The sequence below is a fragment of the Carassius carassius genome, chromosome 20 (assembly GCF_963082965.1).
Source record: "Carassius carassius chromosome 20, fCarCar2.1, whole genome shotgun sequence".
In the NCBI taxonomy this organism is placed as follows: Eukaryota; Metazoa; Chordata; class Actinopteri; order Cypriniformes; family Cyprinidae; genus Carassius; species Carassius carassius.
The window spans coordinates 31,787,803-31,805,662 of record NC_081774.1 but is presented as its reverse complement, the minus strand read 5'-3'; the positions used below and the strand labels follow the sequence as shown (position 1 = coordinate 31,805,662).

Below are 17,860 nucleotides of genomic sequence, written 5' to 3'. Positions count from 1 at the left end.
CCGCAGTACAACAGAATGACAGCGACAGAACATAAAACACATAATAAAATAATATAAAAATACAAATAAGTAGATAAGGAATGACAATATACAAATTGACAATTGTAGGCAGGTATATTACAAAAATGCAGTTATGTATGTACATGTATATTATGTGCAAAATTTAAGTGTATACTAAGTATGTGTGTTAGATAAATTAAGTGTATGTGTATATACATATAAAGTGTAGTGTGTTCAGTGTGTTCAGTGTGTATCAGCTGTTCATAAGATGGATTGCCTGAGGGAAGAAACTGTTCCTGTGTCTGGTCGTTCTGGTGCTCAGTGCTCTGTAGCGTCGACCAGATGGCAACAGTTCAAAGAGGGAGTGTGCTGGATGTGAGGGGTCCAGAGTGATTTTAACAGCCCTTTTGCTCACTCTGGATAAGTACAGTTCTTGAATAGATGGGAGAGTTGAACCGATGATTCGCTCAGCAGTCCGGACTACCCTCTGTAGTCTTCTGAGGTCCGATTTAGAAGCTGAGCTGAACCAGACAGTTACTGAAGTGCAGAGGATGGATTCGATGATGGTGGAGTAGAACTGTTTCAGCAGATCCTGTGGCAGGTTAAACTTCCTCAGCTGGCGAAGGAAGTACAACCTCTGCTGGGCCTTTTTCACAATGGAGTCAATGTGAATGTCCCACTTCAGGTCCTGAGAGATAGTGGTGCCCAGGAACCTGAATGACTCTACTGCAGTCACAGTGCTGTTCATGATGGTGAGTGGGGGGAGTGCAGGGGGGTTTCTCCTGAGGTCCACAATCATCTCCACTGTTTTGAGCGTGTTAAGCTCCAGGTTGTTGAGAGTGCACCAGACAGCCAGCTCTTCAACCTCCTGTCTGTAAGCAGACTCGTCACCGTCCTGAATGAGGCCGATGAGTGTGGTGTCATCTGCAAACTTCAGGAGCTTGACAGAGGGCTCCTTAGATGTGCAATCATTAGTGTACAGGGAGAAGAGCAGTGGGGAGAGAACGCAGCCCTGGGGAGCTACGGTGCTGATTGTACGGGTGCTGGATGTGTATTTTCCCAGCCTCACTAGCTCTTGCCTGTCTGTCAGGGAGCTGTTGATCCACTGACAGACGGAGGTGGGCACGGAGAGCTGAGTTAGTTTGGGCAGGAGGAGGTTTGGGATGATCGTGTTGAAGGCAGAGCTGAAGTCCACAAACAGGATCCTCACATACTCACATAGGTCCCCGGTCTGTCTAGGTGTTGCAGAACATAACGCAGTCCGATGTTTACTGCATCGTCCACAGACCTGTTTGCTCTGTAGGCAAACTGAAGAGGATCTAACAAGTGTCCAGTGATGTCTTTCAGGTGGGCCAGCACCAGTTTTTCAAATGACTTCATGACTACAGACGTTAGAGCCACAGGCCTGTAGTCATTTAGTCCTGTAATTTTGGGTTTCTTTGGGATGGGGATGATGGTGGAGCATTTGAAGCATGAAGGGACTTCGCACAGCTCCAGCGATCTGTTGAAGATCTTTGTGAAGATGGGGGCCAGCTAGTCAGCACAGGATTTCAGACAGGCTGGTGTAACACAATCTGGGCCTGGTGCTTTTTTCCTTTTCTGCTTCCGTAAGACCTGGCGCACCGCATCCTCGCTGATCTGTATTGCAGTTGTGGGGGAGAGGGGGGATACAGGAGGTGTGAATGGTGAGAGTGCTTGATTGGAGAGGTGTTCAGGATGGGTTGCCGGAGCTGTTAATGGTGTGAACGGTTGTTTGGAGAGGCATTCAGGGTTGGTTGCAGGAGTTGTTATTGGTGTGAACGGTTGTGTGGAGAGGCGTTCAGGGCAGGTGATGGGTGTTCTTTCAAACCTGCAGTAAAACTCGTTCAGATCATCTGCCAGTCGTTGATTTTCCACAGTGCTGGGGGGTGGTGTCTTGTAATTGGTGATCTTCTTTAGACTTTTCCACACTGATGCTGAGTCGTTCGAAGTGAACTGAGTCCTTATTTTTTCAGAATAATTCCTCTTTGCCACTCTGATCTCCTTTTCCAGTGTGTATTTAGCCTGTTTATACAAGACATTGTCCCCCTTCCTGTAAGCATCTTCTTTGGCCTGACGGAGCTGTCTGAATACACATATCCTCACAGAAACTGATATATGATGTTACGGTCTCTGTGAGTTCATCCAGATCGGTGGCAGCAGCTTCAAAAACACTCCAATCAGTGAGGTCAAAACAAGATTGTAAATCCTGCTCTGCTTCATTAGTCCATCTTTTTACAGTCCTTAATACAGGTTTAGCTGATTTTAGTTTCTGCCTGTAGGTCGGTATAAGATGAACCAGAAGGTGATCAGAACGTCCCAAAGCTGCTCGTGGAACAGAGTGATATGCATCCTTTATTGTTTTGTAACAGTGATCCAATATATTAAAGTCTCTCGGGGGGACAGGTAACATGCTGTCTGTATTTTGGCAGTTCACGGGAGAGATTGGCTTTATTAAAGTCCCCGAGAATGATTAAAACAGAGTCCGGGTGTTGTTGTTCTGTCTCTGTGATCTGCTCAGCGAGTTTCTGTAAAGCCAGACTTACTTGCGCTTGCGGAGGAATGTAAACACTAACCAGAATGAGCGAGTGAAACTCCCGCGGCGAATAGAACGGCTTGCAGTTGACAAACTGCATTTCTAGATCAGGACAGCACATCTTCTTTAACACAGTTACATCTGTACACCACGTTCATTGATGTAAAAGCATGTCCCGCCGCCGCCTCGACGATTCTGCGTCGCGATCCGCTCTAAACAGCTGAAAGCCCGGCAGATGGAGCGCGCTGTCTGGTATGGCGTCATTCAGCCAGGTTTCCGTGAAACACAGAGCAGCAGAGTGTGTGAAATCCTTATTTGTCCGAGAAAGCAGAATGTGTTCTTCCGTTTTGTTGGGTAGAGAGCGTAGATTTGCCAGATGGATGCTAGGCAACGGCGTTCGAAATCCGCGCTTCCTGAGTCTGACGAGCGCGCCAGCTCGCTTTCCCCACCTGCGCGTCCTGAAGCGTTTGATCAGCGCCGCTGCTCCTCCGATAACAATATTCAGTAAAACGTCTGCATAATTGAAATCCGGAAAAACATCTTGTGGTGCGTTCTGCCGAATGTTCAGCAGTTCATCCCTGGTGAAACTGATTGCAGGAATATAACTAAAGACAGGACAAACTAACAAAAAGACAAAAACATATGCAGAGCACGTCAAGGAGGCAGCCATCCTGTACCGGCGCCAAGTCCAAGTTCTATTACAGTGTCCAACGGACACTACACTCTTTTAAATTTCAATCAATCTAAAGAACATGTATTTCTGTTGTAATACTAGTCTGTTAGATTGGTTATGTCTTAATAGATCAGTTTCATTTGATTCATACAACCTTGGCAGGGCATAGACCTAGTGGAGCAACTTTTTTTTTCAAGTTTCGAATTCTGATAGTTTAAGATTGCACCTTGTGACCTCGAACTTGTTTACACTTCAGATCTGTAACACAATATAAATAATCAGAAAATATTATGAATCGGATAAATCAATGTAAGATTAAAAAATGTAAGGAACTGTGTAAGAAAATGGCAGATTTTTGCACTCCAATTCAGAAACAATTCTAGAAAGGTTTTGGAAATGAGGAAAATGGGTAGTGGCAGTGATAAATGGAAACCAGTTCAAGCTTTGTTTGGATGCAATAACAGCAGTGCCTTCATATGCATTTGCTCAGTTGCATGTGTCTAATCAGAGTTCTTCTCTGCAATGTAGTCAAAACCAAAGTGAACTTGAATGTTGTAGTCAAGTATACAGTATGTGTTTCTCTGGTGATAATGAACATCCAAGAAGGTTCATTAGTTTTGAACCAATGGAGACCCCAACAGCATCTCAGCTTGACATCAAATTCTCCCAAATAGTAGCAAAAGTGTAAAAGATTGCAAAATCATTGAACCTTTTATTTATGTTTTAAAATCTGTTCTGCCACATGTGATGCTTTAAAATGCCAATACAATGACTTGTCCTGTCCAGAAAACTAAACTCTACAGGAAAGTGGACCCCAAGAGCCAGAATTTCCCATCCCTGCAATACTGCACTGTAACCAATGGAACTGACCAACTGTACCAACTGAAATCGATCTCTGTACTTGAAGCATTTGTTGTTTTAGTCTAAGATGTCAGTGTGGCCTGGTGTCTTGTAATATTATATGTGCAGAAGTTTATACTGTTAACAATCAACCAGTAGGATATGTGTTTTTGGGGTAGCCATATAAGCACACCTTTGTACTGCTCAAGTCCACATCCATATTTTTTTACAAATAGGGCAGGAGTAGCCACCCCTGCTCCTGGTGAGCTATGTGCCTTCTTGCAGACTTCAGTTCCAACCCTGCTTCAACACACCTGCCTAATTTCAAACAACCCACAACCCCTTGATTAGCTGGATAAGGTCTGTTTTATTAGGATTGGAGCTAAATTCTGCAGGGTGGTAGGACACCAAGAGGTTGTTTACCACTGTTGTAGAGTTGTTTATATTGGATATTAGACAATAGATAGTTAATATAAGCTTGTCTTATTTAAGACTGTATTCAGATTAAGTACAACAAGGCATCTTTTGTCTTCAGTGAAGATATTCACATTCTGATCAGAGTGACATCCGGACAAAAACATGGAATGTTTTGAGCCATGAAGAAACACATCCATTTGATTAATTTCTCTGGTGTTATTATAGAAGTTTCTTCCATAATGGCAGCTTAAAATTAGTTACCAATCTAGTAGAGTAACTGTCTATAGTCCCAAGTTTCATGGCATTACATGTTGAATAGACAATGGTACGAAAGAAAGAACACATGATAATAGACCAACAAATTAATCAGTAGTCATTGCAACATTAAGATATGTTAAACTATACTGCCAAAAACAATGGACAGAAACTATCTGTAGCTAAAACATCTTTTACATTTCACACAAATGCGTGATGTGGCATTAATGGTATTGAAATGCCAAAGAACCCTAAAAGAATTTCAAAGAATTGCCAAATAATTTCTCAATTCTGGCCCTTGGCATCCACAGTCTACAGAGTCTATCTCCAACCCTGATCTAAACCAACTGTTTGTAATTTTTTTATTAAAACTTAAGACCTTGCTTTGCTTGCTCAGGTGAGTTTGATTTGGGTTTGAGCCAAACTCTGTAGGACAGTGAACCAAGAGGGCCAGGTGTGTGAAACCCAGATTTAACTTTTTAACTTAAATATTTTAATATTTTAACTTTCTAGCCTTATGACTTGACTTGTTTGCAGTATGCCAATATGGATTGTTTGGTATGTCATATCTACAAATACACTAATGTCTTATTTTCAATTAATCATTTATTTGGTTTCATGGACAACAAAAGAATTCGCATAATTGTAAGTAAAACTGTCTATGTATCTTTTTATCTGTCATGTCTGCCATTAACATTGCACTGTCCATCTCATTAACACTCTGAATTACCTACTGACATCCTTTGTGCACTCTTTTTCTCAGATTTTCTTTCTTGTTTGTTTACTTTTATTACCCAAGAACTTTCCCTTGGTTTTCTCTCAAATTCTGTTTAATTTAGCCTGAATCGATAGCCATTGTTTTTATTCTAATTTCCTGATTTTTATCACACACTTGTGAATTATGAAATTTGCATACTGCAAACGATATCTCTCTTGTGACTGAGATGTTTCACATCCATGCAGAAGGAGACGGAGACCGTACTTGTACAGGAAGCGTGCCATCCACCGAGGACGACCGACTCCTGCAGAGGCAGAGGAGGAAGCAGCTGGGAAGCAAGCAGAAGAGCAGCCCGTCAACGCTTTTGCTGGCCGCCGTGAAAGACGCAAAAAGATAAACATGTCCGTCTGGGAGCAACGGGCCAACCAGCTGCGGAAACGTCGGCAGATGGCCAGTCGTGAGGTGCTGTTTGGCAGTCCCACAGAGGACCAGTTAGACACTCCAGTCAGTGATCATCACCAACAGAGCTGCATATCCCCAGAGACAAGCCCTTTACACTTACCAGAATCACCAATGTCTGTGGGGATGCCCCTGCCAGAGCCTCCCATGTCTATCTCCATTCCTCTCCCTGAACCTCCAGAATCTGAGCCCTTGCCCCTGATGGGATCGGGGATGGAGGAGAGGCAGAGTACTAATAACCATCATTCAAATACAGAGAGGAGGCATCGTGTGGCAAGAAAGTTTCGGGCTGCTGCCGCTGCAGGGGTGGCAGAGGGTGGGCGGCACAAACGCCACAGACATCGAGAGACTAGAACAGAGGCCAGAAATGCAGAGAATCACCAGCAATTTGGATGCAGTGAGAAACCTTCTGAGGAGGGTGAGGATCAAATGGATGAAACACAGTCTAAAAACTTGATGCACATGTACGAAACAGAAATAATCATGTCTAGCAAGCAGACTGAGAGTCAGGAGGAATGTCAAAGGTAAGAACAAGATCATGGCATATGTTTTTTTTAGTGAATTGCGCAGTTTTTAGTTTACATTCAGTGATGACATTCTGCGACAGTTGTAATTTGGTGAAGTACTAAGTACTTATCCAGCAAATAAAAAAAAAAAAATTTTACAGTCCTGGTACAATCCTAAAATGTGTTTCCCAAAAGCATTGTAAGGCTAAATTGATCGTAGCTCCATTGGTTTCAATGGGTCTGGGACGTCTTAATTTACGTCTTATTTTGATGGGCTCGTTCAGTTGAGAACTTTGAAACTACATGTCAATAACCAGTAATTAGTGGTGCTGGTTAGTAACTGAATACAAGTAAACTGGATTATATAATCATATTGGAAATTTTTTATTATTAAGTATTGTTCATACAATAGCAATAAATTATTCACATTTGATGATTCTCACAGATTTTATTTTTTATCTTTTAAATTTTCTATTTTAAACATTTCAAAATGTTTTTCAGTTTTGTGGATATTCAACGCAAAGATCAGCCACTATTCAGGTGGCTATAATTATACAGAAACTTGAGAGTCTACACTGCATTTGACCACTGGTTTTACAAAAAATAATAATTATAAGATAATAATAAATAATAAATAAGAAGCTTTTCTCAACAGTTCAACATTGCATAAATCATTATTAGTTTACCCATGAGATAAATGAGTTAGGTCAAAGGTAATCAGAAAGCAGTCATATTATATTTCCTAAAATGTTTAATTTAATATATTATTTTACTAACTAAAATTTTTGCCATTTAATTTGAAATCAGAAACGGATTACAGTGTCTAAGTATTCAATCCAGCTCAAGTAATTAGAGTAGTAGAGGAGAGTATTAGTAGACTATTGGGTTAGGGTTGGGGTTATAAGAAAAAGTCAACATGTACTTGCAAAGTTATCTATAGTCACTAAAATGTGTGTCGGGGTAATGTGTGTCTACTAATACTCTTATGACTGCTAGTTGACGTGTTATTGCTAAGTTACTTATAGTCTACATAATGTCTAAAGATTAAAATAAAGTGTCAACTTGATGTTTTGCTAGGCACTACACACAGCAAAGTTATGAAACATATTTTCATTATTTAATAAAATCAATCATTCACACCTGTACGTTTGAATTTAAGGGAGTTTGTGGGTGATGTGACTGAGATTTCCCAAGCATCTGGCCTTCAGGAGCTCCAGACTGTCTGCACTGGAATGGAAGATCAAGTAGAAAGCCAGGATGCTCAATTCCTGAGGCACAAAGAAGAGTTTACATCAGAATCTAAGTACATGACAGGGGAAGTCTCAGACATTGAGAACAATGGCAGCTATCTAAACCAGGATGAGTGTATGGCAGAAACCAGCATTAAACGTGATACATCTACCCAGCCTTTGTTGGAAATGGCACCAATGACTGGTAATTGATCCATCCATCCATCATGTATCCATATGTCCATTCATCAATGTATCCATTCGACCATCTATCACTGCATTTATCTGTCCATCCATCAATCAATGCATCCATCTGTCCATTCATCCATCCATCCATCTGTACGTCTATCCATCTTCTTCTTGTTTAATTGGTACTTTACTGTGTAGAGTATGTTTTCTCTGGATCAAACTTTTATCATACCAATTTATTTGAAGTTCTTTTAGTTTCTTTGGAAGGTGGTACCAAACCAAAACTGTTCTAAAATTGTATCATTAAATGGTAAAGAAAAGTATCTTTTCACCCTTTGCCATGACTAGTCAGTCACTTATAAATCTTGCCCTGTGGTGACGAATGCATTTTTTAAAAATTATTATTATTACAAATAATCCAGTCTCTTAATTAAAAATCATGCACACATAATGACATTATATGTAGCATAGCATGTCAAGTCACGGGACATGCCAGTCTCTGAAAATTAAGTGCCTTTTTGGCATTTAGCATTGTTTTCACAGGTAATTTTATCATAAACCCATTTCTATAGCTCGATATGTATTTCATACAATGCATGGAATGAAGTATGGGTTAGAAATTGAATAATTGAAATAAGCCATTTTCAGCAATGAGATGCCTATTGTCTTTGGTTTGATAGCAGTTTTTTCAGAGGAAGATGGTCATAGTGCAACAGTGTTGATTTGCAATGAAGTAGTTCAGCTGCTGAAGTCCTGAGTCCTGAAGGAAGGGGGTGGACAGCAGCCATTGATTCTGTTTGCAGAGCAGATAATTCACTAAAGTGAGGACACATTCATTACAGTAATAGAGACACAGAACTGGGTCATCAATGCCTGTGGCAATCTAAGCTTCTTCAGCTGTCTCAGAAAGTAAAGAGCAGTTTGCCTTTAGAGTATTCTGTTCCATTGCTCAGAGGTGGAAAGTAACGAATTACATTTACTCGCGTTACTGTAATTGAGTAGCTTTTTTGTGTACTAATACTTTTTAAAGTAATTTTTTAAATCTGTAATTTTACTTTTACTTAAGTATATTTTGTTTGAAGTATTTTACTTCGCTACATTTTAAAACACATTAATTACTGAGTAAAAAAAATAAAAATAAAAGAAATAAATCGCTCCCTGAAAACTACGGCATAATGGGCAGGAGGGCAAACTGGCGCTAAAATCACAAGAAAGATGCAGACGGACAAAACAGGCGTTAGTGGTGCAGACACCGCTGAAAACAAAACCCCGTCATATTCTGAAGTTTAACTCGAAGGAAATGAAGTGAACCCCTGTCCATATGTATGCTCTATTATGCAGTGTAAGCTGTACTTGCCTAGGAAGACCAAACTAGCAGCTTATAAAATCTCGACAAGACATCAACCCTTCGCAAGAATGTAGAGGTAAGCTAAATAATTGCATCGTTGCATTGGTGGTTAAAATGAAGCTTTGACATTTTAGCAAGAGGTTTTGCACAAATTAGCTAAAAAGACCGTGGTGAGGAGTGTGCTATTTTTGTTTTAATGATGTGCACGCACATTTATAGTGCGTTCTTTCACTGTGTGATTCAGTCTCCTAAAATGCATTTAGAATGATCACAAAATTGAAGATATAGGGGCAGAAAATTCACATATTTATATAATTTCATATATTAAATCAAAATCACACAAAGAATGCCATCGTTTCCTCCAAAAATCATCATGAATATATACATACATATATATAACAGTTCAGTAAACAAGTTAATTAAGAGACTTGCGTTTTAGACACCATATTGCCTTTTTTAGCTCTATTTCTACAACAGAAAATAACTCCAAACACAGCCACCAAAGCACAGTTTTGCGTCTCTGAGCAACGTGACAGTGCTTCGTTCCTGAATGAATCAACCGTTTAAATGATTCGGTTCAATCGCAATGACTCACTTATTAACAGTGACTTGCTGACACATACTGGCCATTTTAATTTCACATTTAAAGTATCTTTTGATTTTTTTAAATAATTAATTTCTTATCATTTCAAATGAGTATTCAACATTTTATGTCTTGTATATCAAAACATTATTCATGCATTTGTAACTGCAGGTTAAATGCATTCTTGTCCTGCACTAAACAGTGTAATACATCTAAATGCCACTTCCAATGAATCTTCTGCATTTCCTCTGCATTAAAAGATGAGTTTGTTGATACTGATTTGCCTGGTAACAGCCCAAATGTTTTATTATTCTAAATAACTGATTCCTTTAATTAAAAACAACTAGTTTGAGATTAATAGACCTATCCCAGGGGTGTCAAACTCAGTTCCTGGAGGGCCGTAGCCCTGCAGAGTTTAGTTCTAACCCTGCTCCAGCACACATATCATGTAGTTTTCAAATAAACCTAAATGATTAGATTAGCTGGATCAGGTGTGTTTAATTAGGGTTATATCTAAACTGTGCAGGACTGTGGCCCTCCAGGAACTGAGTTTGACACCCTTGGCCTGTCCCATTTTGACTCCCTCCCACTGTTAAAATGTAACTAAGTAATTTTTACTCTGAGTAAAGTTTAAATGAGCTACTTTTTACTTTTACTTGAGTAGATTTTTAGATTGGTACTTTTACTTGTACTTAAGTAAAATTTCATTAATGTAATGGTACTTTTACTTGAGTAGAATATTTTTGTACTCTTTCCACCTCTGCCATTGCTTTAGTGGGCTTCGTGCTGGGTGTTGTGTGAAATCTAGGTTACCATTCACTCTGCGAAAAATCTACAGTAGAAGCCATGTAGCCCCCAAACCCAACACAAGATAAAAAAGTGACTCAGTGGGCTCAGGTTTATGGCTTCCAACCTGTAATAAAAGCAAAAATCCAAATGCATTTCGGATGAAAACAATCACAGGTAATCATGGTCAAACAAATCCTTGGAGATAAATCGTATAATTCTTTTCAGACACCAGTTTCTTGTCACATTCAAAATGTTTGTCATAGTAACAAAACTAATTTGTGGAGATTCAGATTCAGTATTTGTAAATTGACTGTTAAGATAAACATTTTGCACAATTTATTAACTGTAATATTGTGTTGTCACTAGATTCCTGTATAGCCATATGTAACAATCCCTAGTAGCTAAGACATTGCACATAAATCACATATAAATCGGTTCCCTTTCAAAACTTCACTCGTACTGCGTCGAAGATGCTTATGGGAAAAACTCCTTTTTCTCCTGAACTGAAGCCTTATTCAATCACGCAGTAAAACTGCACGGACATTGATTCGTGCAGTGTTATTAAAACAAACCAATGGCTCGGCAGAGGTGCTGCACGAACCTATGGCAGTAAAGCCCGCCAAAGCCTGCCAAAATGGGCGGGGAATCTGGCTATATATTGGCCGCTTCGCCACAGGAATTCAGATTTCTTCTCCTTCAGCGACGACATCACATCGCTTCACTGATCTCCGCTTAACTGCTTGCCGTTGACACGCCTCACACTGGAACTCGACTGCCGGTCCCTGCTGCAGATACATCGCTTCCCTGCGGCCATCCGGCGAGAGAGATTGAAAGAGCAAATTTCTCTAAAAGAGCCTTTTCTACGGCGTTGTTTCAAATGCCGTCTAGTCATTGCAGCTGATGACAGGCACAGCAAGTCTGTCGCGTGCTTGGGGAAACCCCACCCTGACGCAGCACTCACGGGGAATTCCTGTTCTCATTGCAAGAACATGAATATCGCCTCTCTGCGCTCGCAAATCGCTTTCTTTTCAGAGAGCGATCTCTCTCCTCGCGCCCTCCTGTTTTCTTCCTCCCGCGAGCCGGCAAGGAAGAAATGGCGGGGCAGAGGATTAAAGCAACAGGATGAAAGCGAGCTCACGCCGGCTCAGCCCCCGCGTGCCTCGTTTTCTCCGCCCAGAGGGGATTCCCCAGTCCTCTTTATTCAGCCAGACCAATGTCCCTCTGCTGCCGCGAGTGGTCTGGTCTTGTTTGGAGGGACTGAGGAAGAACTGCTAGAGGACAGCATGTCTCTAGCTGCTTCAGATGCTGAGGAGCTGTCGGGCTTGCCGGACCCCACCCCATCAATGTTATCTGAACCCAGCCACCCGAAACTCGGGATGGACGCCGAACTTATCCGCATTCTCTCAGGGCAGTGGATGAGCTGGGTCTGGAATGGTCTCCTCCAGAGGAACCATCCCGCAGCCGTCTGGATGAATGGTTTCTGCCGGGGCGCCAGCAAGCTCCTCGTCAGCGAACCGCCCCGTTCTTCTCGGAGGTCCAAGACAAGCTTACAAAATCATGGCACGCCCCCTACTCGGCGCTTTGCGTACTTCATCTTCATCTGCCCTCACCTCGATTGACAGCGCTGAAGAGAGAGGATACGAGCGATTGCGATTGAGTCTGTGGCCGTGCATCTCTACCCGCCCACGGCTATTGGATGGAAAACCAAGGCCAACCATCCATCGAAACCCTGCCCTACAATGTCGGCGCTCGCCAGGCGTGATTACTCATCGGCAGGGCAAGCAGCCACGGCGCTCCACTCCATGGCTGTGCTACAAGTCTTCCAGGCCAAACTTCTCGCCGCCACTGATGAGTCTGGCCCGGATGTCGCCACGCTCAGGGAGCTGAGAAGTGCAACAGACTTGGCACTGCATGCTACCAAGAGCACTGCCCAGGCCATAGGGCGCTCGATGGCTAACCTGGTCGTCCTGGAGCACCACTTGTGGCTTAACCTCACGGAGATCAAGGATGCTGACAGAGCCCAGTTCCTGGATGCGCCGATCTCCACCAGCGGACTCTTCAGTCCAGTGATTGAAGGGTTCGCTGAACGCTTCACAGAGGCACAGAAGTCGTCCCAGGCGATGCGACACTTCCTGCCAAAACGTGCTTCCTCTGCCGCTGCCAGTCGCCCCAGACAGGTGCCGACTCGTCAGCCTCCCAAGCAAGCGCCCGCTGCTACCACCGCTGCCCAGCCTGTGAAATCCGAGCCTCAACGCCGTTCTCGCTCGGCCACCAGACGGTTTCAGTTCCCTAAACGCATGGGACCCCGGTCCAAGGTAGTGCTGGACCCTGCGCCGCCGCCGTCATCCTGATCTACAGGAAAGAAAGGGGTAAGTCTCGCTGCGGCCCGACCACCCCCCAAACTGCCCTGTTTGTTTTGCCATCCATCTCCAAGTGTCGACGAAGTTGTTTTTGCTGCAAACAATGGGCCCTTTTTAGCGCCCAGACAACAAAGCACTGTTATAGCGCACAAAATAAAAAACACACTCCTTCACAAAAAGAGCAGTTTTCCCCTGCGGCAGACAAACACTCGAGTTAATCCAACCTCTGTCCATCTGGGCCTCACAATGGCAAGCCATTCCCGGAGTATCAGATTGGGTCATGGGAATAAAAAAACACGGCTATTCCCTTCAGTTCCCACAACGACCACCACGCTTTCGCGGGGTGGTCACCACTTCGGTGCACAATGAGAACGCTCACGTTCTTTGTGCCGAAGTAGAAAATCTGGTGGTGAAGGGAGCTATAGAAATCGTTCCCCCGGCACACCGCGACTCAGGGTTTTACAGTCATTACTTTCTAGTTCCCAAGAAGGATGGCGGGCTGCGCCCCATCCTCGATTTAAGACCATGCCCTCATGAGACGGCGCTTCAGAATGATCACGTTGAAACAAATCCTCTCACAAATACGCTCAGGGGATTGGTTCTTTTCACTGGATCTGAAAGACGCTTACTTTCACATCCAGATAGCCCCCCGTCACAGGCTGTTCTTGAGATTTGCCTTCGAGGGTGTGGCTTACCAATAAAAGGTCCTCCCCTTTTGGCTGTCTCTGGCGCCTCGCACATTTACAAAGTGCATGGATGCGGCTCTCTCCCCTCTCAGGCAGAAGGGAATCCGCATTCTCAATTACCTCGACGACTGGCTAGTTCTAGGTCAGTCAAAGGGGGAGGCATTGGGTTACAGAACTTTGCTCCTCAGCCATCTGGAATGCCTGGGGCTCAGGGTGAATTTTGCCAAGAGTTCGCTGTCCCCCAGCCAACGGATATCATTTCTGGGAACAGTGTTAGACTCAGTTACGATGAGGGCAACAATGGTGAAGGAGCGAGCCGCGGCTCTACAGTCTCTTTCAAAATAGGTGCTTCTCGCCCCCTAAAAACATTCCAGAAGTTGCTGGGTCTTATGGCAGCAGCATCGCCGGTGCTGGAGCTCAGGCTGCTACGTATGCGCCCCCTCCAATATTGGCTGAAACTGCGTGTTCCACCTCATGCGTGGTGTCACGGACGCCTGAACATCAGGGTGAGTCAGGACTGCATTTCGGCCCTGACCCCTTGGAGGAACATGCAATGGATGGAACGGGGTGCCCCGCTTGGTATGGTTTGCAGAAGGAAAGTGATCTCCACAGACGCGTGCAACATAGGTTGGGGCGCGCTGTGCGAAGGAAAACCTGCTTTCGGCCGATGGTCGAAAGAGGAGAGCAGGCTTCACATCAACTGCCTCGAGATGATTGCAGTTCAACGAGCCTGCCAGAGCTTCCTGTCAGACCTAAAGAGTCACCACGTGCTGGTCAGATCAGACAGCATGACAGTGGTCTCTTACAAATCACCAAGGTGGGCGACGCGTCTCTTAAGACTAACGTCGCGACTGCTGGAATGGACCCAGAGCAACTTGGGATTCCTGAGAGCAGTGCATCTACCGGGCAAACTGAACAAGATATGGGACGTCTTTGGCAAAGCGGAAATAGACCTCTTCGCCTCAAAAGACAACTCTCATTGCCCAATATATTTTTCCAAGATCGAGGACGCGTTGTCCCAGGACTGGCCCAACCGTCTTCTTTGCGCTTTTCCTCCGGTTCCTCTGATTCCCCAAGTAATCAGGCGGGTCAGGGACCAGAAATGCAGGGTTCTTCTTGTAGCCCCACTCTGGGAAAATCAGCACTGGATAGCCGACCTGTCACAGATGCTGACTGTGGCCCCATGGCCCGTTCCTCTGAGACGGGACCTCCTTTCTCAGGCGGATGGAACGATTTGGCATCTGCACCCAGAGATGTGGTCTCTGCACCTTTGGTTGCTCGACGGGAACCCACGGGACTCCCTGAGCGTGTGCTAAACACAATTTCACAGGCTAGAGCTCCATCTACACGACGCCACTATGCCTCTAAATGGTCTGTGTTCTCCACACCTTTCAGAGCACAAGTGGTCACTCTCTCTGCATTACAAAACACAGAGGACGATCGAGAGCTGAATCTGCTTTGCCCAGTGAGGGCTCTAAAAGTCTACATAGAGTGTTCTGCGCCAATAAGGCGATCAGAGCAGCTCTTTATATGCTTTGGAAACCGCGCCAGAGGGTTACCGGTCTCAAAGCAAAGGCTTTCAAAGTGGATTGTGGATGCAATCCAGCTAGCCTACTCTTCTTTGGGCCTGCAAAGCCCAATTGGAGTAAGAGCCCATTCGACGAGAGCAGTGTCCTCGTCCTGGGCATGGTCTAGTGGTGTGACTATCTTAGAAATTTGACGCAACGCGACGCAACACGAGAACATACTCATTATAATCAGTGATGCTACACTGGATGTAGCACAACACGACATGATAAATCCCCGTCCGGTCTGTGATGTAGGCTACTGACACAGAGTTCAAATGTCCTGTATAGACACTAGACAGACTAATCCTGTCACAACGCGGTTGTTGCGTCTGGTTTACTTTTCCGCCACCAAGCAAGCTCAGTAACTCCTCATCTGCACGTGCTCTCTTTGAAATAGGAATCGTTGCCATATTTCTTGTTACCATCTTTTATTTATCACTGTCTCGTTTGTATTTGGCCAGTTTGGAGAAAGCCTCACCAAACCTTACCAGCCAGCGTTTGCGATCACGAGAACTTGTGTAAACGCTGATGGGTGACATGAATGCAGATGACTCCAGATCGGTGAGGTGGTATTTGCTTTCCCAACAAGATCCATCGCCCAACACTAAATTAATTTGTTGAATGTATAAACTCTATTTTCCCGCACTCAAATCTGCCAATCTAAAGGAAACGCTGTATTTGAGGTAATTTGTTAATTACCATAGACTTAGAATTTGCAACTATTACAGTTATTACACTTATATACAAAACTTTGTATTATGTTTGTGACGTCACTTGCACTACCGCCGGTGGCAGTAGACAACCGCGGTAGCAACCGACCACCGCGGTGACCCGGTTGTCACGGCAACTGTCACAGCCCTACCTTGTCATGCTAAAAGGCTGCACGACTCAGTCGTCGCTTCAGTTGAAGTAACCTGAATTCCTGTGACGAAGCGGCCAATATATAGCCAGATTCCCCGCCCATTTTGGCGGACTTTTGCGGGCTTCACTGCCATAGGTTCGTGCAGCACCGCTGCCGAGCCATTGGTTTGTTTTAATAACACTGCACGAACCAATGGCCGTGCAGTTTCACTGCGTGATTGAATAAGGCTTCAGTTCAGGAGAAAAAGGAGTTTTTCCCATAAGCGTCTTCGATGCAGTACTCGTTCCCGTATTTCAGGGAACTGAGGTTACGTTAGGAACCGAGTACGTTTTATTATATTTGGATTTGGATACATGTTTAAATATTATCAAAGGCTACTTTTTGTATTTATCTGTTTTTTGTTGAATTGTTTTGTTGTTGTTGCTTGAAACATTGATTTAAAGTGTCAGTTATTGCATCATTATTTCAGTCAACCATATAAAACCCTTTGTTTCTCTGAACTACATATAAAAGCCTGATCAGTGGCATAAAAGTAATCAATGCAGCTACTTAATCCTTTGCTAGACGTGAACTTCCCCTCTGCCCTCTATGTGAATGACACTGTTCCCATTTAGTGCTGTTAGAAGTGAAAAAGTGAAAGTCATGACATTTGCTAAGTATGGTAACCCATACTCTGAATTGGTGCTCTCCATTTAACTCATCCAAGTTCACACAAAGCAGTGAGAAGTGAACCCAACGTGAACACACACCCGGAGGCCACCGCTCAAGGGCACTTCAGCCATGTGTATTGAGGGTTAAAGAGAGCGCTGTTCATTCCCTCCCTCCCACCTACAACTCCTGCCAGCAACCAGACTCCAACTCTCCAACCATTAGGACACAGCTGCCCACTTGACAAAGCGGTTTAATAAAGGAGGTACTGATCTTGTTAATTAGCGAATTTTGCTATACCAATATTTTTAACAGGCTGTTTCAAGTTTATATGGGAATATTACGTGACATACTGATCCTATAATAATACAGTGATGCAAAAATGCACACCTTTTGGACAAATCTCGCAACATGATTTATCAACTGCCTCAAATACTGCCAAAAACAAAATACTGATTTTGTGCACTTTACTTACTGTACCAATATTTTAAATCAGCCTTTGAACCTAGCTTTATTGCATGACAATCAGGCAGCAACTGACAACGCTCTGATCCAATGGCATACAGGCGTCAGTTTGACAGTACTCTAGTCCAATGATGTTGGGGAACCAGTGGGGCAGCAGTCATATTTCAGGGTGACCATGCCACTCTTCATCACAACCCTGCTAAAATGTAGCAATGCAGTTCCAGTATGAGCGCTCATTGGCGCCACTTTAGCTGGTGGCACCCTAGACGACCGCCTAGCTCACCTATGCCTAGAAACGGCACTGGCGCCTAGCCAGTCTATCTAACAGCCTAACAGACAATCTAATCACACAACATATCAAACAGAAAAATATAGCACACAGACAGTTTAGAAATAAAGTTTCATATGTGCAGGCAAATTCATGTTCAGTGAATACCCAAACATATTTACTTTAAGACATGCAACACACTAGCCAGTCATTTGCAGTCTGATATATTTACTCTAAAAAATATCACACTCCATTCACAGTTTCAGAGCCGAAGAAACTCGTAAATCTTGTTACATTTGATGAAGGACTTATTTTGTGACTGCATGAAAGTACTTCCATAAAGTATGCATGCATGCAGTATGCATACAATCCATACATACTTCTATCATGTAGTCTACACCATCAGTGGTGATGCTTTAACAACCATGTTAATGCCATTAACA

At 43.5% G+C, this 17,860-nt stretch overlaps 1 protein-coding gene across 2 annotated transcripts in view; it reads left to right on the top strand.

The window, feature by feature from the left end:
• Positions 1 to 17,860, top strand: part of cacna1eb (calcium channel, voltage-dependent, R type, alpha 1E subunit b) — an 83,569-nt gene that overhangs the window by 35,539 nt on the left and 30,170 nt on the right. For both annotated transcript variants that reach the window (XM_059502558.1, XM_059502557.1), the window contains exons 18-20: positions 5,703 to 6,440; positions 6,924 to 6,962; positions 7,582 to 7,856. In XM_059502558.1, the coding sequence (XP_059358541.1) occupies positions 5,703 to 6,440; positions 6,924 to 6,962; positions 7,582 to 7,856 (1,052 nt within the window). The remainder of the gene's footprint in view (positions 1 to 5,702; positions 6,441 to 6,923; positions 6,963 to 7,581; positions 7,857 to 17,860) is intronic.